The 27895-nt window shown below is 42.5% G+C and overlaps 1 protein-coding gene across 1 annotated transcript in view; it reads right to left on the reverse strand.

Annotated features, from left to right (window-relative positions):
• Positions 1-26883, reverse strand: part of GDA (guanine deaminase) — a 51652-nt gene extending 24769 nt beyond the window's left edge. Inside the window, exons 1-2 of the mRNA XM_066604172.1 lie at positions 26719-26883; positions 2337-2425 (exon numbers count right to left, since the gene is read on the reverse strand). Coding sequence (XP_066460269.1) covers positions 2337-2425; positions 26719-26826 — 197 coding nt within the window. The 5' untranslated portion in view covers positions 26827-26883. The remainder of the gene's footprint in view (positions 1-2336; positions 2426-26718) is intronic.
• Between the last annotated feature and the right edge of the window lie 1012 nt (positions 26884-27895).

Here is a 27895-nt window from a genome sequence, read left to right on the forward strand (position 1 = left end):
GATTAGCTGAAACACTCAGCCAATCACAATTAGAGCTACCAGCAGGCATGCATTTTAAATCCCCGGCTGCTGATAGCTGAGAACTACAGAGCCGGGGACAGCGCCAGAAGTCGCGTCTGAGCCCCGGCAGCTGAAGGGAGGTGAGTATGTTTTTTAAAAAAATTTTTACACTACTTTTCTTGGTTTTTTAGGGAAGGGCTTATGTTTAACCCCTTCCCTCCCCATGACGTAGGGGTACGTCATGGGAGTAGGGTACTTCCCGCAAAAGGACGTACCCTTACGTCATAGGGACAGCACGAGATCATAGCAGATCTCGTGCTATCCCGCAGCGGGAGCCGGCTGTCACTAGTAGCTGGCCTCCCGCTGCGACAGCGGGGGGCATCGGAGATGCGCCGCCCACTGTTAACCCCTTTACTAAAATGTTTCTTTTTCAGGGAAGGGGTTATATGTAAAGCACTTCCCTGAAAAAGAATGCAGGGGTGCCGGCAGACCATTGTTTTCAATGGAGCCGTTGGCAGCAGCCGCGGCTCAATTGAAAATAATGCGGGCATTCCCAATGGTGCACGCATGTCCTATCTTTGCAGGCACGCACCTGCAAAGTACGGACATGTGCACACACCATAGGGAATGCATTGTTGTAAATACAAGCGTGTTTTTGTGCGTGCGTATGTACGTACAAAAACACGCTTGTGTGAACGCACCCTAAAAGGCATTAATTTTTCAATTTGCAATATAGATTTACAAACACCGTATTGAAACTTATATATGTTCTAGATTTGATCCAGTGACACTCTATGTATAGAATTATGTTTATCTGACATCGGAGTTTCCTACTTGGGGTATGTATATTGCATATATTATATATACCTATGTATACAATCTCTATGTTTTTTTTCACATCCGTATATACATGATTATTGTTATCTTTATATTTTTTCCTATGCCTGGCTTTCCTCCCTACCTGTTATTTTATACAAACCCCCTAAATTTACCCCCAGCTCTCATGACTTAACAGGTGTTAGTATTATACTCCTAAAACACCCACTCAGTGACTCATACACTCCCCTGGGCTGACTAACACAGGTACTGTGTTTCTTCTAATCAGGGGCATAGATTTGCATCTTACTACAAATGTTATGTGTTAAAGGGGTTGTCCCGCGCCGAAACGGGTTTTGTTTTTTTTCAACCCCCCCCCCCCCCCCGGTCGGCGCGAGACAACCCCGATGCAGGGAGGTAAAGGAAGTTTACCGGAGCGCTTACCTTAATCCCCGCGCTCCGGTGACTTCAATACTTACCGCTGAAGATGGCCGCCGGGATCCTCTGTCTTCGTGGACCACAGCTCTTCTGTGCGGTCCATTGCCGATTCCAGCCTCCTGATTGGCTGGAATCGGCACGTGACGGGGCGGAGCTACACGGAGCCTGCATTCTGCACGAGCGGCTCCATAGAAGATTGCAGAAGACCCGGACTGCGCAAGCGCGGCTAATTTGGCCATCGGAGGGCGAAAATTAGTCGGCTCCATGGGAACGAGGACGCCAGCAACGGAGCAGGTAAGTAAAAAACTTTTTATAACTTCTGTATGGCTCATAATTAATGCACAATGTATATTACAAAGTGCATTATTATGGCCATACAGAAGTGTATAGACCCACTTGCTGCCGCGGGACAACCCCTTTAACTACATTTCTCAGCTGTTGGTAAAGGCCCTGTCTGGCCGAAACGCGTTCAGCGTTTACCTGTTAGATGTATGAGTTTTAATCAATAAAGTTATTCTTTTCAATGGTTGAAGCCCTCCTCCATATCCACAGTTCCTCTCATGAAGTTTAGCCGATTGCCAACAGCCATCTGAGGACGGAGCTCCCGCTGGGAAACAGATATTGTTTTTTCCTCTGTACCAGAGGCATTGCTGGTGAGGTGAGCCTCTATTCATTGGCCATATTGGTTGTCCTCCAGGTCAAGAATCAGCAACAGATAAAACGAACAAGTGGATGAGTGCATGGCCAGGTGCAAAAGTTCAGCTGGGCCCCCCTTCTATCTATACCCAGAGGCGTAACTTGAAGATTCTGGGTGCCCAATGAAAAACCTGTAACATGGCCTCCAACTCTAATACCTTATTCATACTACTAGGCTCCCTATATGGAGAAGATAGGCCTTATGGGCCTCCTAAGGGCAACTGCATCCCCTATAGTTACGCCTTTGCTCTACATGTATTAGTGTTAATCCCTAAGAGATGGTGAGCATCCGCAACTAATGAAGGTACATATTGCTGCTTGCCAAAGTGATCACCATTGCCAGACTGTTATGATCTACTAAAAGAGTGACCTTAACAGATATTTACTTCTTGCCAAGTTCTTGAATGCTGCTTTCATCAAATCCCCACTTCTGAGCCAACTTCGATTGTTTCCGGGCATCTTCAAAGAACAAAATCTAGAAAGAGGAACAAAGTTGGGCATTTGACCTTGTGGAACCGGTTTCACAGATTCACATTCTGACTTTTACTGTATTACCGTAATTTATAGCATCGACATATTCCTCAGCACTGTACAGAGATAGACATCACACACTGTCCTCACTGAGGTTCACAATCTAAATTCTAACCTAACCTATCAGTATGCTTTTGGAGTGTGTGTGTGTGTGTGGAGGGGAGGGGTGGGGGCACGGGGAGAACGTCCAACCTCCATGCAAATATTGTTCTTCTTTAGATTCGAACCCAGCACCCCAATACTAAGCATTGAGCCACCATGCTTCTGTTTGTGTACTCTGTACATTGCTATCCATCTATGGGACCTCCAGTGACAGTCCTTGGTTGCTGATGCCTTTTAATTGTTAACTCCAAGAAAGAAAAATGATTAGCATCACGCTTTTGAGTCTACTTAGATCTCTTCATGAGGCATGGTGGTTTGACATAATTTCTAATGGGTGACATATTTGTAAAGAAAAGGATATTGGAGCAGTCTAGTAATTGAGACAGTGATGTAAAGCATCAATATGAGGAGGCAGTAAACAGTTGGAGCAGTCCATAGGTAAGAAGTGTGACAGTTCCATTGTCCAATGATTGAAGTTTGGTCCATGGTTAAGATGCCCCTCGAAGATCCAAGAAGCACATTCCTTAAAGGGGTTTTCTCACTTCAGCCAAACATGGCTGAGAGATAAACAGCCAACTGAATGTAGTGGCCACCAACGAGCTAAGCTACTTCCATAACTTCTGAGTGTGGAAACTGCACATCTTGCTAAACTTTGCTGTTTAGGCTATTTCCATTCACTTCGAGGGGAGTTATGGAAAGGGCATAGAAAAGCCAGTGTGGTTGTTGCTGTAGTCCCAGCAATCTAAGGCTGCAGAAGTAAACCCGGACGGATCTGGGGGCTAGTTTATGAAATAGCTGTGGGTCCCGGCTAGACCTGCACCTATCAGACATTTCGGCCATATATTGTGAAGAAGTATATGAGATGTAAGTGATGTAGAGTAACCTAAATTGATGTGACACATTCATTCCTGTTCTAAGTATATCACAAGATGTTATTATTTGAGCTCCCAGATTCTTGTGTCTCTGGGATTGGGAATGACATTTTAACCCTTTAAGTTTTAGTCCTGGGCTTTAATCCTGGCTGATAGCAAAAGTACCACGTGGGATTTAAGTTCCTGCTCCTGCAATCAAGCAGGAGCAGGTCGAAACCTCAGTTGTGGTTTTTATCTGCTTCTGTCATCTCATTTCCAGTCTACATAATGCTCAGTGAGTGTAGAGAGAAAGTGGAAATGTTATTTCCCCTAATTGACCTGGCGATCACGTGACTGCCGGGTGTCCCCTGGCACAGCAGAGCTGCAGGGTCCTTGCAGACCTAGATCAGTTCTGTTAGTGACTAATGTCACTAGAAGGGGATGTTTTGCCCTGTAACTGGGGCTCCTATAGATGCCCCAACTACAGTGGAAAAATGTATTTTTTTAAATTTTAATGTCAATGACCCCCAGAGGTCTTATGACGTCACGGCGGACATAGGTGTTAAAAAATACAGTTATAAAAATAAGTTTAAAAAAATTACAGAATAAAATAAAAATATATACATATAAAAAAAAATGACCGATCCCCAATGCCAACCAAAACCGGCGCCATATGTGCCCTGTAATTCAAAGCTATATCAAAATGTCTGAGACAAAATGAGGAACCCATGCTTTATTTTAGTGTAAATATACTAATTTCTCAATATCTTGAACGTCTTGATCGTCATACATTTTCAAATATTTTCTCTTTATTATAGCCCCCAGCTCTCAAAACAATTACGTTACATGCGGTTCATGCAAGTTATCAATTCTTAGTTACTGTTTAATACACTAATGATGTATTTTATTGCTCTTTTACAACATTTCCTATTCTTTATCAGATTTGAATAAGAACATTAGCTTAACCTGATGTAATAACATATCTTAAAGTATGTTACGTACAACAACATGTATAATGCCATGCTGAACAAGTTCTTCAACGTAACGAATGTCATTTATTTTGTTTTATTTTTCCTTTTTTTTTCTCCAACAATACATTTTTATTGATTTTAAATAAAAAAATAAAATAAAATCAGGGCAACAAAACCACCACATGGGTAAAATCCCCTTAAAGGGGTTGTCTCACGCCGAAACGGTTTTTTTTAAAATTCAATAGGCCCCCCGTTCGGCGCGAGACAAACCCAAGGGATGGGTTAAAAAAAAAAAGTTTATTACTTACCCGAATCCCCGCGCTGCGGCGACTTCTTTCTTCCTTTACCAAGATGGCCGCCGGGATCTTCACCCACGATGCACCGCAGGTCTTCTCCCATGGTGCACCGTGGGCTCTGTGCGGTCCATTGCCGATTCCAGCCTCCTGATTGGCTGGAATCGGCACACGTGATGGGGCGGAGCTACGAGCACCAGCTCTCCGGCACGAGCGGCCCCATTCACCAGGGAGAAGACCGGACTGCGCAAGCGCGTCTAAAAACGCCAGAAGACAGTGAATTTAGACGGATCCATGGCGACGGGGACGCTAGCAACGGAGCAGGTAAGTGAATAACTTCTGTATGGCTCATAATTAATGCACGATGTACATTACAAAGTGCATTAATATGGCCATACAGAAGTGCTGAACCCCACTTGGTTTCGCGAGACCACCCCTTTAACTATCTAGTTCTTTAGGACCAAAACACCCTGGTCCTTAAGGGGTTAATAGTAGTAGTATTTTCGTACCCGAAAAAAATGTATTTAGTCACCTCTCCTCAGCTGCCGGGGCTCAGATGTGATTGGTCACAACACACAGCCAATCACAGAGAGCTCTTAGCCATTCATTGATTTCTATTTGCTGTGACCAAACACAGGCAGTACTTAGCTGTCATTCAATGAATGGCTGAGTGCTGCTTGTGATTGGCTGAGCACTCAGCCAATCAGATACAGCACTTTTAGCAGGTGGGGATTTTAATTCCCCGCCTGCTGAAACAGAGTCAGAGCAGTGCTGGGAGAAGACACGCTGGACATGCCTGAGCCCTGCCAGCTGAGCAGAGGTGAGTATATATATATATATATATATTTTTTTTTTTATTTTAACACATTCTAGGGATGATTTTCAGGAAAAGGCTTATATTTAAAGCCCTTTCCCGAAATTTCCTGCAGGGTTTGCCGGCAGCCCATTGCCTTCAATGGCACTGCAGAAGTGCCAGTCTCATTGAAAGCAATGGGAGAACATTGCGATCCTCTGCCGCAGCAGCGACAGCTGTGGCAGGGGATTCTTTACTCCCGGCAGGGAGTGCAATCATTACTGAACACTGTGAAAGTGCTGTCACGGTGTTCAGTGACAAGGGGACTCCCCGTTGAGGAATATTGACATACACCACTATGGTGCACGCATGTCCTATGTTTTGCAGGTACGTGCGTTTGCATGCCTGTAAAACACAGACATGTGAACACACTATAGAGAACCAATGGTTTTAATAGGAGCGTGTTTTTGTGCGCACAATTCTACGCACATAAACATGCTCGTGTGAATCCACCCTTAGTTAACCCCTTGAGTGGCAGGTTTACTGTTACCATGTCGTGCCTCAGAGGGCAGGTTTTTTAAATAAGTCAACAATGCAATTTTCTCACGCAAGTATTTATTTAGGAACAGAACAATCGCTTTGCAATATTTTTTTGCAAAGAAAGAATAGATTATAACAATTTTGGAAAATAAAATAAAATACAGACTTACCGCTCTGTGCTGCCGGGGCTCAGGCGCGTGTCTCCGCTCAGATCCCGATACTGTCATCATGATCTTTCAGCTGGCGGGGATTTAAAATCCCCGCCTGCTGAAAGAACATAATCAAACTGCCGGGATGGGACCGCGTAGCACTCAGCCAATCACACGCAGCGCTCGGTCTATTCATAGAATTCAAGAAGGAGCATGATGACAGTACAGGGACGTGAGCGGAGACACGCGCCTGAGTCCCGGCAGCACAGAGCAGCTGCATTGAAGTCAATAGGAGTGCTATGCGGTCCCCTCCCGGCAGTTTGATTATGTTCTCCAGCTGAAAGATCATGTTGACAGTACCGGGATCTGAGCGGAGACACGCGCCTGAGCCCCGGCAGCACAGAGCGGTAAGTATATATTTTATTTTATTCTTTACACTTGATAGAAATGATTTTATGGGAAGGGCTTATATTTTAAGTCCTTCCCAGAAAATCACTGTGGGTCAGCCAGCTTCCTATTGCCTTCAACGGGGCTGCCGGCAGCGGCGGCTCCATTGAAATCAATAGGAGTGCTATGCGGTCCCATCCCACAGCTGTCACAACTGTGACAGATGTGCGAGGGGATTATTTACTTCCTGCAGGGAGTCCCTTTTACTCCCCATGCAGTAAAAACCCCAGAAATTCAGCGGACATCTCAGTGCTCAGTACATTTCAGCACTGGAGCTGTCCACGGAAGCCTTCCGGGGTTTAACTGCATGGTCCGTGCAGCAAGCCACGGAGATTTTCCGGGCGTGCCACTCAAGGGGTTAAATGAGGATAAGAAAATAGGCAGTAAAATCCCTAAAAAGTGTGTAGTCCTTTAGGACTGAAACACCCTACTCCTTAAAGGGGTTGTCCCGCGCCGAAATGGGTTTTGTTTTTTTTTAACCCCCTCCCCCGTTCGGCGCGAGACAACCCCGATGCAGGGGTTAAAAAAACAAACCGGGTAGTACTTACCCGAATCCCGGCGGTCCGGCGTCTTCATACTCACCTGCTGAAGATGGCCGCCGGGATCCTCTCTCTCTGTGGACCGCAGGGCTTCTGTGCGGTCCATTGCCGATTCCAGCCTCCTGATTGGCTGGAATCGGCACGTGACGGGGCGGAGCTACACGGAGCTGGCATTCTGCACGAGCGGCCCCATTGAAGACAGCAGAAGACCCGGACTGCGCAAGCGCGGCTAATTTGGCCATTAGAGGCCGAAAATTAGTCGGCACCATGGAGACGAGGACGCCAGCAACGGAGCAGGTAAGTATAAAACTTTTTATAACTTCTGTATGGCTCATAATTAATGCACAATGTACATTACAAAGTGCATTAATATGGCCATACAGAAGTGTATAGACCCACTTGCTGCCGTGGGACAACCCCTTTAAGGGGTTAAAATGGCATTTTTTCACAAATGTGACACATGCCATTATGACTCATTGTATGACATACTGGTAAAAGTAAGACTGTTTTTCCTATTCCGCTGCTTCTCTTGTATATAGGTGTGCCTATTCTGTTTTGCTTGATATTTAACAGCAGCGGCAGTAGCACTAGATGCTGTAGATGTGAGGAGAAAAGAAAAATCCGGAAAGACTAAAGTTTGTTGTAAAAAGTTTGTGATGGCTGTGACTGGTCACTATGGCAATAACACAATCGGAGACCAATTTTATTCTACTGGTCTCTGATCGCTGCCCTGAACCCCAATGAGGTTAGCAACAGTCCAAGTTTCAGGAGGAAGAAGCCGTATGCCGCTTCTTCCGAACTAGCAGCAGATCAAAAGGCAGTCAGCATCAGACGTACCCTAAACAGTCACTATAAAAAGGCAATATGATGTAAAAAGGAATAAATCATTTGTTAAGAGGTTAATAGCCTTTGAGAACGGCCATTTACGTTTCAATGGGTATATTCCCTTGCAGCAGATTTGATGCAGAAATGTATGTGACTATCCCATACTTCTAAAGGGGGTTGGTAGAAATCCATCAACCCCTTTCTGCTGTGTGTGAATATACCCTCTGTGGTTTTGGATCAATTTAGGTGAGAATCCGGAAATGGTTAAAAATAATAGAATATGAGAAAAGACAATCAGTATTGTTAGTACCGATTGTAGAGGTGTGTAACACAATGTAATGTAGGCTCTGTGTCCATGTACTTATGTCTTGAAACATTAGCCTTAGGTATTTCGTTCAACATTTGTGGGAAATATTCCATTTCAAATTAATCCCGATACAGCTATTAAGTGGTCAGATTTGTTTATGCCTTATGCCAGGCTCACACGAACATATCTGGCACCATGCGGGCTACGAGATATACGTGCGTGGCACACAGCCAGTACACAATGACATTGCATACTGGCTGCGGGCTGCCCATAGCCAGGTACTATCTTGGTATGTTTGTGTGAGTAAGGCCGGCTGCACACGGCCGTGACGGGCTCCGCCGCGAAATTCCGCGGCGGAGCCCGTCACGGCGCCCCCCAGGAGACCCCATAATTACCTGCGGATCCGGCGTCCTCGCTCCCGCATAACGCTTCCCCGCCCACCTCCGCCGCGTCATGTGACATGCCCACCGCATTACATGACGCGGCGGCGGTGGGCGGGGAAGCATTTTCACGCTATCTTCCGCTGTGCTACTGCAATGGAAGCCGTCTGCGTGTACACCCGCGGCAAATAGAGCATGCCGTTGGTGAGGACGGGTGAATTCACGGTGCGGAATTCCGCGGTGGAATTCCGCACCGTGAGCACTGAGCTATTAGGTTCAATAGAACCTAATAGCTGCGGGCAACGCAGCGGATTTCCGCCGCGAATTATGCGGCGGAAATCCGTTCGTGGGAAGGAGGCCTAATATGCGCCAAGATGGAACATGCTGCAACATACCGTAATTACTCACATCAATTTTGTTTGGAAATGTTGTGAAAAGAGTTTGTAAGTAACTCATTTACATATTTTTGTTCTGTCTGTCTCAAATACACTTGTAAAGTATAAAATTGCTGCAAAAAAGTGAGTGAACTTCAGTGTTAATAACTTCTCCAAGAGCTAATTGGCAAAAGAGGTTACAATTAAGGAGATGAGATTGGAAGTGTGGGTTTCACAGGTGCTTTGCCCATTTAATAAAGGCACACAAAGTCTGGATACTAACAGGTCTACATATTAATAATACTTAGGGCTCTTTCACACGAGTGTTATATCGCGGCTATTTTGCCGAAACTAAACACCGGCCGAAAATCGTGACTACCTGTAGAACTGGATTCCAATGCATCCGTTCAGATGGGCAGAATAGATAGCGTGGCCGGAAAAGATAGGACTTGTCCTATTTTTGAGCTGGAATATGCAGGCCGTTCCTATAGTCTCCTGTGAGAGCCGTCAGAAACGGGGAGGGGTAGGGAGTTTAGCAGCAGCTTGCATTGCTAAAGTCCCTCCCCCTTCTCTTGCCGGCAGCTCCTATTGGCTGGAGAGAGAGGGGAGGGAAATTAGCATAGAAAGTGCTGCTAAAGTCCTTCCCCCTCCCTTTGCCAGCAGCTCCTATAGTCTTCTATGAGAACTTCTATTGCCGCGATGAGTCAGAAAAGGGAGGTGGAAGGAGGGGGAGAGATTTTAGCAGCACTAAGGTCTCTCCCTCCGGCCAACGGAAGTCTGGGCTGTGGCGTATATATGCGATAGACCAGCCATCTAAATGGACTAGAAAATGAGAGATTTAGCCACAACTTGGCTAAATTAATGCAGAAATCTAGGCTATTGCGAAGGTTTCACTTTATTTTATCTTGCAAGTCTAACTCCAGCTGCAGCCACACTTTATGCTGCGTAGTTGCACATCTGTCTTGTCTAACCAGAATCATAAGTTGAAGCTCCTGGGTCCAATTTAAAATCTGTAACAGGGCCTGTATGTAAAGGGTAGTCTCTATCCACAATTCTCTTCTTTTATGTCATTATGGCACAGAAAAATGAAAATAAAACAGCCTCTGGATGTGTGACAGTGACTAAACCAGTGGAGCCTGACCGAACCCATTGACTGTATTAGGTTCCATCCAGGGATTCTGTCCTTTTACTAGAAAGAATGGCACAGCATGCTGTTCTATTTTTTCCTTCACTTATTATAGAGTCCTTGGATGGAAAGTGCAGATGGAAGTGTAAGCAGAGCCTTAATCTGTTACTAGTTTTGTTTAGCTCTACAGCCTTGATTTAACTTCAACCTCGGTAGAAATGCTCAATACCAGGTAGGGACACTACATTCCAATGAGTGGAAGAGCAAAAATAAAGTGGTATTAAATACTCTTTTACATAAAATATACAAAAGTATGAGAGAGGTGATTAGTGTGTATAAGTTACAAACTTTTTAAAAGTTTTAGTGGCAAATGAAATACAAATTAGGACTAGAGATGAGCGAACGCGTTCGTCCGAGCTTGATATTCGTGCGAATATTAGGGTGTTCGGGATGTTCGTTATTCGTAACGAACACCATGCGGTGTTCTGGTAAATTAAACTTTCTTCCCTGAGACGTTAGCGCTTTTTTTTGGCCAATATAAAGACAGGGAAGGCATTACAACTTCCCCCTGCAACGTTTAAGCCCTATACCACCCCCCTGCTGTGAGTGGCTGGGGAGATAAGGTGTCACCCGAGTATTGAAATCTGCCCCTCCCGCTGCTCGCTATGGATGCATTCTATATGCGCTCCATGGGGCCAGCGGCAGCAGCGCTGACCCCATTGAGAACATATAGAAGACAAATCCTTCTTCTCTGGCACAGCTGTAACAGCTGTAGCAGAGAAGAACGATGTTTGCCCATTGAATTCAATGGAGCGGCAATACAGCATGTTCCACTGAATGCAATGGGCTGCCGGCGATCGCAGGATGAATGGTCGGAAAGGGGTTAAATATATAACCCCTTTCCTGCAATTCATCCAGAAATGTGTTACACTAAAAATATATACCGGCGTATAAGGCGACCGGGCGTATAAGACGACCCCCCAACTGTCACCTTATACGCCGGTAATACAGTGGAGCAAAGAATAAAAATCATTACTTACGTTTTTAGATGATCTGCGGCGCTCCTGCAGGCTGTCGCTCCCTCCTGGTCCACGGCAGAGTATTGCTTTCTCCACGAAAGACTTTAAATCCCTGCCTCCAGAAGCACACGTGCCTTCAGCCAATCACAGCCAATGACAATGATGTCATTGAATGGCTGTGATTGGCTGTGTTTCTGGAGGCGGGGATTTCAAGGCTTGAAATCCCCGCCTCCAGAAACACAGCCTATCACAGCCATTCAATGACATCATTGTCATTGGCTGTGATTGGCTGAAGGCACGTGTCTTCCTGGAGGCAGGGATTTAAAGCCTTTCATAGAGAAAGCTTGTCTGCCGTGGACCAGGAGGGAGTGACAGCCTGCAGGAGCGCCGTAGATCATCTAAAAACGTAAGTAATGCTTTTTATTCTTTGCTCCACTGTATTGCCGGCGTATAAGGTGACAGTTGGGGGGTCGTCTTATACGCCCGGTCGCCTTATACGCCGGTATATATTTTTAGTGTAACACATTTCTGGATGAATTGCAGGAAAGGGGTTATATATTTAACCCCTTTCCGACCATTCATCCTGCGATCGCCGGCAGCCCATTGCATTCAGTGGAACATGCTGTATTGCCGCTCCATTGAATTCAATGGGCAAACATCGTTCTTCTCTGCTACAGCTGTTACAGCTGTGCCAGAGGAGGACGATCTTTATGCTGACAGTGGGGGGGGGCACTCTTGCCGCTATTGTGGCTTAATAGTGGGACCTGTGAACTTGAGATGCAGCCCACCATGTAGCCCCTCGCCTGCCCTATCCGTCACTGTGTCATTCCCATCACTTTCCTGAATTGCCCAGATTTTCACACATGAAAACCTTAGCGAGCATCGGCGAAATACAAAAATGTTCTGGTCGCCCATTGACTTCAATGGGGTTCGTTGTTCGAAACGAACCCTCGAGCATCACGGGAAGTTCGTTCCGAATAACGAACACCCGAACATTTTGGTGTTCGCTCATCTCTAATTAGGACCCTTTTACACTCCCACAGGTTTTGAATGATAGTCATCTCATGTAAATGCATGCTGAAACTGAATGACTGCCTGCTTAGAGTGAATGAAGGCGGCCGGGAGGACGATGCTCCCCGGCCTCCCTGCTGGCCACGCTCTGAGCGATGCCAGCGATACTCGCTCCTGTGTATCAGCACAGGACCGAGCTTCACTGGGACGCACTGTCAGGCATCGTTTGCCCGACACTTGCCCCATGTAAATGGGCCCTTAGTCATTAATCATGGAGAAGCCCTTCAAGACATTAATCACTATGTTTATTATATGTTTGTAAGGCCTTATATACGCAAACGCTTTTGTCAGGTCCGGTGGCTCTGGGGGTCTCCGTGCCTGCACTACCAGTCCTATTACAAGGGATGCGGGGGAGCGGTGCAGAGACTCCCAGAGCCGCGGAGCTTGGTGACCTCCCCTGGCTGCCGTGATCCGGTACGCCAGCTCCGAGCGTGCACTCCCGTGCACTTAGATAGCTGGGTTGCTGGGGACGCGGCAGGTTACCGTGTTCCCGTTGCCATAACACCTGGGCATGTTCCTTCTGTCGCTGCCTGTCTTTAGCAAGTGCCGGGGGCTGTTCACTCCCGGCGTCCTGTGATTTGATTCCCTGTTTTGACTCGCTTGCTTCAGACCTGACTTTGCCTTCACCTGACCCCTTGTAGCTCGTTCTCTCCTGTTGCTGACCTGGATTGCCTGATCTGCCTTTCTGTCCGTGTGTCTGACTCCTGCCCCGCATCCCTAGCGAGCCTGGGGACTGTCGCCCAGTTGTTGCCCTAGGGCCTAGCTTAGGGGGGCAAGTAGGTAGGGACAGGGGTTGCGGGTAGTTTCAGGGACTTCCCGGACCCCAGCTCCCTGCCAGTTTTATTGCGACTATTTTGCCACAATAAACCGTTGGGCAAAAATTGCGACCTTGTGAAGCATTGGATTCCAAAGCATTCCTTCAGATGGGCGATTATAGGGTTAATATTCCTTATAAGAAATGGAGTGAGGTGCTACCTGTCCACTAATGCCAACCATATACATGGAGAGCAGCGTGTAGACTGAGGAGAAAAATGATGGACTTAACTGATGCAACACTCACAAATATTTCAATGGGTATTATACCCGGTTCTTCTTTTATTAATAATACTAAAATCATAAATTTTATTAATGTTTCTTAAAAAAGGGAGGGAAAGGGGGAGGGACCATATACAGACATACATAAATGAAAAGACTTTTTTTGAAAATCTTGGTCCGTCTTTTGGATAATTTGACCAAATCTACACTCACTACTCTATTATCTTCCGAGTGTAGACGTTACTTCTTTTCTTATTTCACTGCCCATATAACTTACAAGTGCTATAGAGGATTAGTACCTTTTGCACAATGTTATATTGGGAAGGGTAATCATAGATATCGAAGGTGATGGGATAATTTAGCTCTGTCACCAACGCGTTATACTTATACGTCTTCTGTCAGATAAAGTCAAGAGCGTTTGTTAATATAATACCCCTAGATAGTATCAGCAGAAAGGATCAGCACTTATGTTGTGCTTTCTATATCTGTACACACTATAACATGGACAACCTCAGATTGATAACATAAAGGAGTCGATGTTTATTAGCACTTTATATTGTACTTTTTTGTCAATACACACTGTCACATCAACGCGTTTCTGTGACACTATTTTAACGTGTCACTTCATCAGGACGGACTGGCTGTGTACATTTCGAGTCATCTATTTGCTTAATTAGGGTTAGTGCTTTGTTAGCTATTCACTCTCTGAAAGGTCAAAAGACTGTACTGATGACGACAGGTCACAACTTACTGCGTACGCGACACGAAAGGAGGGTCATTGATGTTCTTTAAAAAAACAGCAACAAATGATCCGTCGTGGCTTGACGCTACCTACTCCTCTTCAAACCACGTTGATATAAAGTGGCAAGAAAGTATCCTCCTCTTCAAACCACGTTGATATAAAGTGGCAAGAAAGTATCACAACTCCTCAAAAAAGCGTATGTATGTCCACAAAAAAGGGGGTCTTAATGAATAATAAATGCAACCGCATTAGATTACTTCAGATGCTGCATATGTTATTTCTCATAGTGAATGCACAATTTCTCTCAAGACAAAACCCACATTTACGGGGTTAATATATTGAAGCCAAGCCTGCCAATGCACGATTAAATTGATAATGATAAAGATTCATGCGTCAGCTTTAAATTCCTAAGGTTATAATGTCCCTGACCTCTTAGATTGTATACCTATTTTACGCGATGCAAACCCACATTTAAAGGGTATATGCGCTTAGGTAATTAGTTCGGTCAGGAAAGGTCCTTAATAAATTAGCCTCAATTTATTGTAGTTGATATATAAAGTCTCCTGATGGTCACGCTGGCTGCTTGCTATCTAATGCAGCCGACGTGACTTTAATCTATATCTTTCTATCCCACTAATGTGGATTTCCTAAACACTCTCTGCCCCATAAATGTGGGCTTCTTTACTTCTTCCCTATTCCTCTGCCCCGTAAATGTGGGCCTCTTTTACTCCTCTGCCCCGTAAATGTGGGCTACTTTTCTCTCTATGTTCCGCAAATGTGGGCTCTACAAACTCTCTGATGCACAAGTATTAATCAGACTATACCTATGCGGGATTTGCTTCTATGAACTAATTCACTAAATATGGATTCCTTCATCAGCTGAATTATGTGTCTAGTTCAAGAAGCTCCCTTTATATATCAACTACAATAAATTGAGGCTAATTTATTAAGGACCTTTCCTGACCGAACTAATTACCTAAGCGCATATACCCTTTAAATGTGGGTTTGCATCGCGTAAAATAGGTATACAATCTAAGAGGTCAGGGACATTATAACCTTAGGAATTTAAAGCTGACGCATGAATCTTTATCATTATCAATTTAATCGTGCATTGGCAGGCTTGGCTTCAATATATTAACCCCGTAAATGTGGGTTTTGTCTTGAGAGAAATTGTGCATTCACTATGAGAAATAACATATGCAGCATCTGAAGTAATCTAATGCGGTTGCATTTATTATTCATTAAGACCCCCTTTTTTGTGGACATACATACGCTTTTTTGAGGAGTTGTGATACTTTCTTGCCACTTTATATCAACGTGGTTTGAAGAGGAGGATACTTTCTTGCCACTTTATATCAACGTGGTTTGAAGAGGAGTAGGTAGCGTCAAGCCACGACGGATCATTTGTTGCTGTTTTTTTAAAGAACATCAATGACCCTCCTTTCGTGTCGCGTACGCAGTAAGTTGTGACCTGTCGTCATCAGTACAGTCTTTTGACCTTTCAGAGAGTGAATAGCTAACAAAGCACTAACCCTAATTAAGCAAATAGATGACTCGAAATGTACACAGCCAGTCCGTCCTGATGAAGTGACACGTTAAAATAGTGTCACAGAAACGCGTTGATGTGACAGTGTGTATTGACAAAAAAGTACAATATAAAGTGCTAATAAACATCGACTCCTTTATGTTATCAATCTGAGGTTGTCCATGTTATAGTGTGTACAGATATAGAAAGCACAACATAAGTGCTGATCCTTTCTGCTGATACTATCTAGGGGTATTATATTAACAAACGCTCTTGACTTTATCTGACAGAAGACGTATAAGTATAACGCGTTGGTGACAGAGCTAAATTATCCCATCACCTTCGATATCTATGATTACCCTTCCCAATATAACATTGTGCAAAAGGTACTAATCCTCTATAGCACTTGTAAGTTATATGGGCAGTGAAATAAGAAAAGAAGTAACGTCTACACTCGGAAGATAATAGAGTAGTGAGTGTAGATTTGGTCAAATTATCCAAAAGACGGACCAAGATTTTCAAAAAAAGTATTTTCATTTATGTATGTCTGTATATGGTCCCTCCCCCTTTCCCTCCCTTTTTTAAGAAACATTAATAAAATTTATGATTTTAGTATTAGTAAAGTTCTTGTCGGTGAAAGATTATCTTTGAATTCTATGAGGACTTATAGGCCACTGTGACTCTTCTTTTATTAATAAATTTAAGAACAGGCAATATAACGCGTTTCGGGGATACACCCCTTCTTCAGAAATGACTGTAAGGAGCATGGAGCTTGTCAGATGTCTCCTGCCTGCGCTCTCTTTCAGACCCCACTGATCAAGCATTGATGGCCTATCCATGGTGTCATATAAAAGCTTACTGAAATTTCGGTAACTGTAGTCTTTGTTAACCCCTTACACACACTATAGTTGTGACAAACTAGTTTTTTTTCTCAAAAAAGACCAAACATTTCATGTTTTTTTCTTGTTTTGCTAGGAATCCTTGATTTGCTGAATCTGATCTTGTAACACTCCTGAATTAAAAGAATTTTGTCATTAAAGTTAGTTAGTATTGTACACCGAGCGCAAAACGAGGAATTTCTCTGCATGTCACAAGAAGAGATTCAATTACTCCTAAAATGCGTTCCTGTAGATGGTTTCCCATGGTTGGTGCTAATCTGAAAAGTTTCCTTAGTTCTGAAGAGGGCGCAGCCCATACGGACAGCTCATACGGACAGCTCATACGGACAGCTCATACACTCTTTACTGTTTCTATTATGACATACTAGAAAGTTTCTTCCATTATTTATACATTGCCAAGTCTGTATAATAAACCAGTGCAACTTCCTGAATATGCAAATCAGTGCAATGCTAATGATATTTACCAAGATCTTCCTGTAGTTTTGCCATCCTGTGAGTTACTTAACCCTGTAATGACAGAGCTCATCTTGTCTTTTAAAGGAATCAAAGTATGTGTGTATTTTTAAGTGAATTTTGGTCTGGTGATAATAAATTTATTCGCTTTATTTCCAGTTTCTATTTTATGACCTGCATTTTCATGGTAAAAATGTTTTCCTAGTTAGAGCATAGTAAGATAGTAATACTATCCTTACATCATTCAATATGCTCAGACATGTACCGGATTTGGGTGTCTCTACAACTACCCCAATAAATATACCATTACAGTTGTCTAAGTGATATTAACCCTTTATAATCCAATTTTGGATTCAGGGTTTCCTAGGGGGCTTTCTCTTTCTGCCATTTTACAATGGCGCCATCTGCTGCCTAGAGCCAGTACTGCAGTATGGGACATGCTGGAGAGGCCCCCCAACAACAGAGCGGCCAGTTATATGACAGCTGCAGCTGGGGATTCCTTGGATGTGAAAAACCCTGCATGCTATCACATCCAGGGGCTTCACCTTGTTGTAAATGGGGCCCGTGGCAGCAGCGCCAGCCCCGTTAAAAACATAGGGAGTAGATCACGATTCCCTGACACAGCTGTGACAGCGATAGTAGAGGAGTGTAATGCTATCCCATTGCTTTCAATGGGGCCATCGATACGTTTATCGTATTTGTTAAAAACGTGTGACCGAAGGTAAAAAATGTGAAACCCCTGGTTGATATCCCATCCAGCGGTCTCACCTTGTTGTCAATGGGGCTGGCATTGAAAACATAGGGAGTAGATCGCGCTTCCCTGCCTCAGTTGTGACAGCTGTGGCAGGGGATTCCCTTTCAATGCCTGCGTTTTGCCATGGATCCTCCGCACGGACGGTGATCGCGGATTCTGCACTTAGAATCCATTCGTGTAAGAACACCCTAAGAATATTATATCTCCGTTGAAAGTAAGAAGATTGCGAACACTGCTTGGTGAAGATTATAGAGGTTGGTTATCATTGTACTATGTGCTTCCGTTGCCTTAGTAAAGAGCTTTTATTACTACTGTACTGTGCAGCTTCCCCATACCGGGCTCACATACTGCGCTGGTTACAAATATGGGTGAGGATATTACTCAAGTAATTAATGCTTCCCATGGACAGGACAAGAGTACAGTTTACTGATATTAGCGGGTATAATTAAGCAGGACTGTTGCGACAGATCGGACTGGATTCAGCGTTTAGATTTCTATTCTAATTATACTTGGGAAACAAACTTGGCCCAGCCGGCGTGTAGATGCCTCACTGCGTGCTAAATCCTCTGCGCTGACACCAGACGTCAAATATTCCTTGCTAATTAAGGATACCATTGCAGTAGTAAACTGTGTGTGTCCAATGGCTTAGCCTATTTCACTAAGTACCTTGCGCCTCAGAAACCCAGAATTTAGTAAAGGATATGATTTAAAAAAAACTTTTTAAACAATGGAGACATCACAGGATGCTGACAGTACGGCCAGCTTCACATGACCGGGCCGAATTCTGCACTCGGGAGGACCAGAGCGGATTCTGGCTGTGAGCCCAGCGGGTGACCCTGCGTACCTGTAGTTTCTGTATTGTGGATAACTGTGGCAGCTCGCCATCGGTCATGCTCAGTACAGTTTTTTTTTTCAAAATTTGTATTTCCCGTGCTGTCGCTTAGTAATGAGGCGGGTTTCTGCGGCCCATATGCAGTGTTAATTGCGTATGGACTGTGGGTCGGATGGCCTTCATTGACTAAAATGGAGGCCGTCCGCACGGACTCTGGAGTAAAATACGGCATGCTGCGATTTTTTTATTTTTTTTTCTTCCTCTTGCGGAATATGAAATTTGTATCTGTGAGTCTGAGTGAAAAACTGATTTTTACATGCCTTTCATTGTGCGATTTGCTGCGGATTCTCTGTGCGGACACCAACCGCGAATTCTGCAATAGGAATCCACCCGTGTGAAGCTAGCCTTAAAAGGATGTTCCACCCCCTGACAGCTAGGCATCTTACATTTAGGGCTTCAACAGACAAGCGAATGTGCAAGGACGCTCGCTGCTATGGATTGTAGCTGCGCATGAACCAGTCAAAAGTTTTAGGAAGGAATTGCAGAGAAGAACAACTTCAGGTAATGCCCCCCCTCCGGTCCTGGGACAGAGGTTTGTCCTGAAACCAAAGGGTTGTTTTATTCAATTTAATGCAAGGTATCTTACATTTAGCATATACCGTAATAGAAAGTATCTCACCTCTCTTGTCCGCTGTTCTGTCTGTTTTTAAATGCAATGATATACTCACATTCCACATACCATTCGGTCCAATGGCTTTCTCTGATAAACAGTAGTAGATACAGGGAAACGTGGATTTTTGTAGTATATTCCTTGCTTTATTTCAAATTCATGCTTTACATGGTCAGGCACATTGCTGCCCATTCTTTTAAACACTAAAAACAATTAACCCTAATTAAAAAGCACCTGATCCTTTAACCCCTTCATGATCATTGTTAAATGTCTGCTCTCTTCCCTCAGAACATTCACTTTTACATTTTACATATAGCATACCTTTAATAACACTAATATCATGCAATACAATAAATATCATTATTATAGATAAAGGACAATAAATTATTGGAATATGCACATCTACTTATCTGTAGTTAATAATCCACCTTACATTGTTCAGGTTTAGCATTGCATTTATTGCATTTTGGTAAAAAGGGGGGGGGGGGGAGTTTCCGTGGACATCATTTAGTTTGTTACTTATGACATAATCTCTTTGTTATATTATGATTCTATTTATTTCTTATGCATGTTTTTTTCTTTCCCTTTTTCTTTAGCATGCAGCAAAACCGCATGCGATAACGTTCCTTAACATGCTTTCAACTTTGATGTATACCTTCTGTTCATTCTATACTCAATAAAATGTATTCAATTCTATTTAACTTTGCTTTATGTTCAAAAGTATTTTATTGAGGTTTTTTGCACGATACAGTACACAACATTATCTTTTCATGTTGCTCCTGGAAACAATTTTCGCGCTGTTCCCCAATTATGGTAATTAAACTGAAATTAATGTAGAACATACATTGTTTATCTGTTCTCATTTTACACAATAAATGCCTCCTTAAACTTCAACACTGTCCTCCAGCTGAATTTATCTTCGTATCTAGCGTTGCTACTTAAAGGGGTTGTCCCGCGAAACAAAGTGGGGTTATACACTTCTGTATGGCCATATTAATGCACTTTGTAATATACATTGTGCATTAATTATGAGCCATACAGAAGTTATTCACTTACCTGTTCCGTTGCTAGCGTCCCCGTCTCCATGGTGCCGTCTAATCTTCAGCGTCTAATCTCCCGATTAGACGTGCTTGCGCAGTCCGGTCCTCTCCCTTCTGAATGGGGCCGCTCGTGCCAGAGAGCGGCTCCTCGTAGCTCCGCCCCGTCACGTGTGCCGATTCCAGCCAATCAGGAGGCTGGAATCGGCAATGGACCGCACAGAAGACCTGCGGTCCACCGAGGGTGAAGATCCCGGCGGCCATCTTCACAAGGTAAGTAAGAAGTCACCGGAGCGCGGGGATTCGGGTAAGTACTACCCGTTTTTTTTTTTTATCCCTGCATCGGGTTTGTCTCGCGCCGAACGGGGGGGCTATTGAAAAAAAAAAAAACCCGTTTCGGCGTGGGACAACCCCTTTAAGTCATTTGAACTGCCAACATTATAACTGCTTAAACTTACTTTTGTTCTGTTATCCGGCTTCCACCCCGCCCCAGGTATAACCAGGACGTGGTGGTCGTCGGATGACTATACAACTTTTGATAGTGTTGCTTGTGAACTGATCATATGGTGTATTGGGGAGAAGAGAATGAAAAATAGTGAGAAGAAGAAAAAAAAAGAAACACACAAAAGAGAGAAAAAAAAAGGGGGGGGGTTGGTAAAGAGAAAGAAGGTAGAGTACAGTGGGGTAAATAAAACCTCTTTATACCTCAGATCTCGGTGCGCCCATTAGTCCCTGAGTTATTTATCGGTCGGGCGAGTCGCCCCTCCGCAGCTACCCATTGAAGTCTACTGACCTTCGGAAAGTCAGCCATGGTTCCCAAATCGCGTGATAAGCTGAATATAACTTTGCTTTATACTTCTGTCACAATGTGTTATTATATAAATTATAATGCTGTTAATTCTATTTTCCTCCACCCTTTGAGTGTCATAGCATACACCGTGGATATTATGTGTTGATATTCTTTATTAGCGCTGATTCACACTATGAATTATATGCCCTATAATCTACGGAATGTTTTCTTCTTATTAATTATATAGCATTATTCCCCTCATACAGATTTGTTTTTATGATGTTCCGATGTGAAAGATATTATATGCAATAACATTTTTTATATACATAATATTAATTCTATTCAAGTAACAACCTTATTTTCCTTGCTTCCACACTCTCCCATAGTTCTTATGTAAATTTCACATGGAACAGCAAAAGAAAAACCTTCATCTATTACCTGGAATAATATCTAGTGCTAACTATATAGTTACTATTAGAGATGAGCGAGCGTACTCGGAAAAGCACTACTCGCTCGAGTAATTTGCTTTATCCGAGTATCGCTGTGCTCGTCCCTGAAGATTCGGGTGCCGGCACGGAGCGGGGAGCTGCAGGGGAGAGCGGGGAGGAACGGAGGTAAGATCTTTCTCTCCCTCTCTCCCGCCCGCTCTCCCCTGCTCCCCGCTGCGACTCACCTGTCAGCCGCAGCGGCACCCGAATCTTCAGACCCGAGCACAGCGATACTCGGATAAAGCACATTACTTGAGCGAGTAGTGCTTTTCCGAGTACACTCGCTCATCTCTAGTTACTATGTTTTGCCTTGTCTTGCATTCTTGTTATTTTACCTTATTACTAGTATAAGTATAGAAGATCTGTCTTTATGTTTAGCCCCTTCGGATATCTAGTATCCAACGTGAGTATCCAGTATCCTTCTTTTTTCAGCACTGCTGATCGATCCACCTTTTGTTTCGTTTTTCTGTTGATTTTTTCAATACCATAATAAATTAAATGTTTAGTACTTCCCCCATGTTCCTCCACAAAATGTTTTGTCACCCCAGAATGGTTTTTATTGCCTTTATTGATATGCCTTATATGTACGGCGATGCATACCCGCAATTTTCTCGTTGTACACCCTACATATAATTTCTTGCAGGCCGTGCATGCCACCACATAGATGACATTGAAAGAGTTACAATTGATGTATTCCTTTATTTGAAACTCCTTTGTTTTAGAGCTGTCAGAGAATGTGTTACATTTGTGTGCAAAACTACAAGTACTGCATTTGGGACTTCCACAATTCACGAAACCTTTATACGCTAACCAGTTTTTATTTTCATTGATGGCTTTTGAAGAAAAGGAACTTGGGGATAGTAAGTCCCCTAAGTTTCTGTTCCTTTTGGCTACCACCATTACCCCACTACGTAAGATGTTGTCTGTTATTCTATCTTGACTTAGAATGGGAAGATATTTTAAAAATATATTTTTAGTAGTATGAAATTCTCTACTATACATGGTGGAAAATACGAGCCGATTCTGATTTTTTGTTTCTCTTTTCTGATCATTATCCTCTAACGATTGACTCCTTTGTTTGCTTTTTATTTTTTGAGATGTTTTCCTCAATACATTTTTATTGTAGCCTCTCTCCGTTAGTCTTTCAATTATTTATTTTTCTGTAATTTTATAATCTTTGTTAATGGAGCATGCTCTTTTGGCCCTGATCATTTCTCCCATAGGTATTGCACTCTTCACATGTTGGGGATGTGCACTTTGTGCATGCAATATGGTATTTCCTGCCGTTTTCTTTCTGTATGGTTTCAAAAGAATTTTGCCTGATTTCCTCGATCCTATCAAAGTTAAATCTAAGAAGGAGACCTCATTGTCCTTCCATTCACACTTGAATTTAAAATGTAATGTGTTGTTATTCACGTATGCATGAAATCTATCTCTTACAATGCCCATAGTATCCTGCGATTCTTGTTTCCAGACAATGATCACATCATCAATATAACGAGCATACCACACCATGCGGCTCCTAAACAGATTTGCATCACAAAAAATGAATTTAGTTTCCCAAAAACTCATAGTGAGGTTTGCAATAGTTGGAGAAAAACATTTTGTGGAGGAACATGGGGGAAGTACTAAACATTTAATTTATTATGGTATTGAAAAAATCAACAGAAAAAGGAAACAAAAGGTGGATCGATCAGCAGTGATGAAAAAAGAAGGATACTGGATACTCACGTTGGATACTAGATATCCAAAGGGGCTAAACATAAAGACAGATCTTCTATACTTATACTAGTAATAAGGTAAAATAACGAGAATGCAAGACAATGCGATACATAGTAACTATATAGTTAGCACTAGATATTATTCCAGGTAATAGATGAAGGTTTTTCTTTTGCTGTTCCATGTGAAAGAACTATGGGAGAGTGTGGAAGCAACGAAAATAAGGTTGTTATTTGAATAGAATCAATATTATGTATATAAAAAATGTTATTGCATATAATATCTTTCACATCGGAACATCATAAAAACAAATCTGTATGAGGGGAATAATGCTATATAATTAATAAGAAGAAAACTTTCTGTAGATTATAGGGCATATAATTCATAGTGTGGATCAGCGCTAATAAAGAATATCAACTCACAGTATCCACGGTGTATGCAATAGAATTAACAGCATTATAATTTATGTATATATCTCATCATGTAATAGAATATAAGAGTAGTATATATAACATATCGGCACAAGATAAATATACATCAAGCCATTAATGTATGTAATGTGAGATGCGCATTGGATGTTATATATATATATATATATATATATAAAATATAATAAATTGAATATATAATAATAACACATTGTGACAGAAGTATAAAGCAAAGTTAAATATAATTGAATAAATTTTATTGAGTATAGAATGAACAGAAGGTGTACATCAAAGTTGAAAGCATGTTAAGGAACGTTATCGCATGCGGTTTTGCTGCATGCTGAAGAAAAAGGGACAGAAAGAAAAAAACATGCATAAGAAATAAATAGAATCATAATATAACAAAGAGATTATGTCATAAGTAACAAACTACATTATATCCACGAACCCCCCCCCCCCCCCTTCCCCGTTTTACCAAAATGCAATAAATGCAATGCTAAACCTGAACAATCTAAGGTGGATTATTAACTACAGATAAGTAGATGTGCATATTCCAATAGTTTATTGTCCTTTATCAATAATAATGATATTTATTGTATTGCATGATACTAGTGTTATTAAAGGTATGTTATATGTAAAATGTAAAAGTGAATGTTCTGAGGGAAGAGAACAGACATTTAACAATGATCATGAAGGGGTTAAAGGATCAGGTGCTTTTTAACTAGGGTTAATTGTTTTTAGTGTTTAAAAGAATGGGCAGCAATGTGCCTGACCATGTAAAGCATGAATTTGAAATAAAGCAAGGAATATAATACAAAAATCCACGCTTCCCCGTACCTACTATTGGTTATCTTACATTTACAGAGATATGGCTGCCAATGCTACAGCATTCAAACTATATATATTATATTGCCTTTTACCATAATTACATATGACTGCCAATAAGTTAGAACATCCGCTGCCAGGTTCCAGTCTTGTCCAAAGCAATTGAGAATTTTTTGTTGACATTGCGTTTATCTTGACCACTAAGTAAGGAGATTTGTTACCATTCAAAATACTGGAAAATATCTGCATTAACATAAGTTTTATCATAATAGGTTTAAAATGCAAAATAATGCCCTATATAAAAGCCCATAGGGGTTTATTTATCAAGCAGATTTATGTAGGGTGTTTTAACCCCTTGAGTGGCGGGTTTCCTACCACCCTGTCGTGCCCACCAGGGCAGGTTTTTTAAAATGGTCTAATCATTGAATTTCAACTAATTTTGCAGTTGAGTCTCAAGAGCCATAACTTTTTCATTTTTCCATTGACACGGCCATATGAGGGTTTGTTTTTTGCGGGACAAGTTGTGATTTTTTAAACAGGGGGGAAGAAAAAAAAAATGGGGAAAAAAGAAAAAAAGGGGCCATGTCATTAAGGGGTTAAATAATGTATTAACTTCCTTCTCTGGGTCATTATGACGCACACGGATACCACATGTGTGATTGTATTTTTGATTTTTTTTACAAAGTAAAGGGAGACAAGTGTTTTTATTATTTTTTTTATATAATTTTTTAACTTTTTTTTTTTTTGTCCCTTTAGGGGACTTCCACAGGGACCCATCAGGACCCCTGATCACATTCCGGGGGTCCGATGGTGACAGCCCCTTACATGCTGCAGTGACAGCCCTTTACATGCTGCAGTCACATAGACTGCAGCATGTAAAGGGTTAACACAGCAGAGATCGGAGGTTTTCTCTGATCTCTGCTGTAAGAGCTAGTACCTAGTTGTCCTCTGACAGCCAAGCACCAGCTCTCCCTGCCACAGAGATCATCGGCTTGCTTCTGACAAGCCGATGGTCTCTATGGCAACCTGTAAACAAACCAGGAGATTGCCGACATATCGGCAATATCTTCTGCTGGTTTTTCAAAGCCCTTGCTTTGTTCTCTGTGGGTCTGTGCAGGCAGAGCACACTGTCACAGCTTGTGGCAGTGTGCTCTGCAGCTCCCATAGTGATACATAGCCCGGAAATCTTCCGGGGTATATCACTATGGGCAGTGGAGCTCGTCCCGGAAATTTTCCGGGCGTGCCACTCAAGGGGTTAAGTGAGTTTACTCCCACAGATAGTTGTTTTTTTTTACAACTTTAAATATTGCTTTTTGTGTTCTTGTTTGTTGCATTATTTGCGTTTAAACCCATTATAATAAAAGCAATGTTTTAAGGCCCATTTAGACCCAACGATTATCGCTCAAAAGACGTCTTTTGAGTGATAATCATCGTGTCATTTACAGCACAAGATGATCACTCACGATCCCCATGATCACCTTGTGTTTCGAGCAGAGGATGCAGAAGACAAGCCCGCTGGCCCCGCTTGTCTTCTGCATTCAGTTGTTCTCTGCTCGGAGCGCCTGGCTGTTATACAGCCGAGTGCTCCGAGTGGGGTATGCAGAACAGAGCTGGAACGCTCTATTCTTCATACCCAGCCTGTCATCAGGGAGAGGGATACAGCTGAAACAATAGTATCAGCTGTATCCCGCTGTGAATTCCAACTACTTAACGAAAACTGCATGATTTCAGTGTAGTTAGGCAGAACGATTATTGCTCAAAAGACGGCTTTTGAGCGAATTTTGAGCGATAATCGTTGTGTCTAAATAGACATTTAGTCCTATATTTTTTCATGCAATCACAGACCAAAAAACACTAAGGTCCAGATGATCAGATTTTCCAATTATTATTAGACTAACAAACAGCGATAATACAAAAATTCTGAAAGATGCTTCCTGTTTATTACAGATCCCTCCACTTATGATCCAGCATGAAAATTCCCGGATGCAGCAGATATGACACTTGCCACCCACAAATTAACAGAAGTGTAACGACAGTAAATGAATGATATATGCCCACACAGTGCTTTTTGTAATAAGTGACAAGAAGATTGCTTCCTTCATCCCCACAAATGGCTAAATATGTAAATAGAAATTTAAATTGAATTTATACAAAAATGGACAACTATATAAGTATGCAATCCAATTCTATTCCTTTATGACCATTAGTACTTGTATACATGCATATGATCTTACTAATGAAGAATATACTTACTTTCCCAGCATGGTCTACACCCAAGATGTGGTTCTCTATTACCTCACAGTCACACCTCGTAGTTGAATGTATAAAAGTGCCTTTGAAGATATGTTGAACTGTATCCATAGCAGCTCAGAAGTGCAAAGTGTCTATAAGCAGGATAGGTACAAGCTCTGTCACAGAGTAATCTAATGCCTCTTAATAGCTTTGCTATAACAGTATTCACTTAAGGAGGAGACTGAGCTCCCTGCTCTGCACCAATGACTTGCCTAGCTTGGTGGCTGCCAATTATTCTCTTTTTCTCATCTAGTAGTCTCAATGGTGACTCAACAAAGTTTTACATATGAGCCGGCTGCAATTAATCTATTTTAACATATCTTCCTCTTCTCTCAGCAAGGTGTTCTTCTTTGTTGAAAAAAAAGAGATATTGACTATAAAGTAACGTCAGGTATTGTTGGTTATATTTATCTGTATATCAAGGTCATATATAATAGTTGTATTGAAGTGCAATAAAACTGACTTTCTCTGACGTTCAAAGAGCAGAACGACTGCATACTTAGACTGTTATAAAATATCATGTTTCAATTCTAGATTAGTCACAAACATTGTATCCAGTGGAGAAGCTGTAGGGCACAGAAGAGCACTCGAAAGAGCATGTATGGCGGCTTTCACATCTGCCATGGGTGTTCTGTTCTCCTGCTCTGTTTGGGGAGCAAGAAAGGGGATCCCTTGGCAGAACGGGTTTGTCTTATGAAGGAACCGAACAGCACCAAATTTATTCCATTGACTATAAAGGGGTCTGTTTGGTTTCCGCTCTGCTGTCTGGCATTTTACTGGAAGAAAAAGCTCTGCATGTAGCACTTTTTCTTCCTGTAGTTTGTGACGGATCCTAATGGAGGTGCCAGCGCAGATGTGAAATCACGCTAATTTGGAGAAGTTACGTTTGCGAGTGCTTGATACCTGCTGCCCCGTTCCTCCATGCAGTGCCCAGCCCCCTTCCTGACTCCAGCCAAACTCTATGGGGGGAATTTATCTTGTGTAGTGTTTTTGAAGTCCACTTTGCTGGAGATCACATTGCTTTTATTTGCAACAAATGTATCAAAAGTTGCACTCGGAGGATAAATTAGTTGCATTATTAAATAGATCTAGAAATGTGGAGTCACTTTTTGCATCGCCCAGCTACTGGAGTGAGACT

This window comes from Eleutherodactylus coqui, chromosome 5, assembly GCF_035609145.1.
Source record: "Eleutherodactylus coqui strain aEleCoq1 chromosome 5, aEleCoq1.hap1, whole genome shotgun sequence".
Taxonomy (NCBI): domain Eukaryota; kingdom Metazoa; phylum Chordata; class Amphibia; order Anura; family Eleutherodactylidae; genus Eleutherodactylus; species Eleutherodactylus coqui.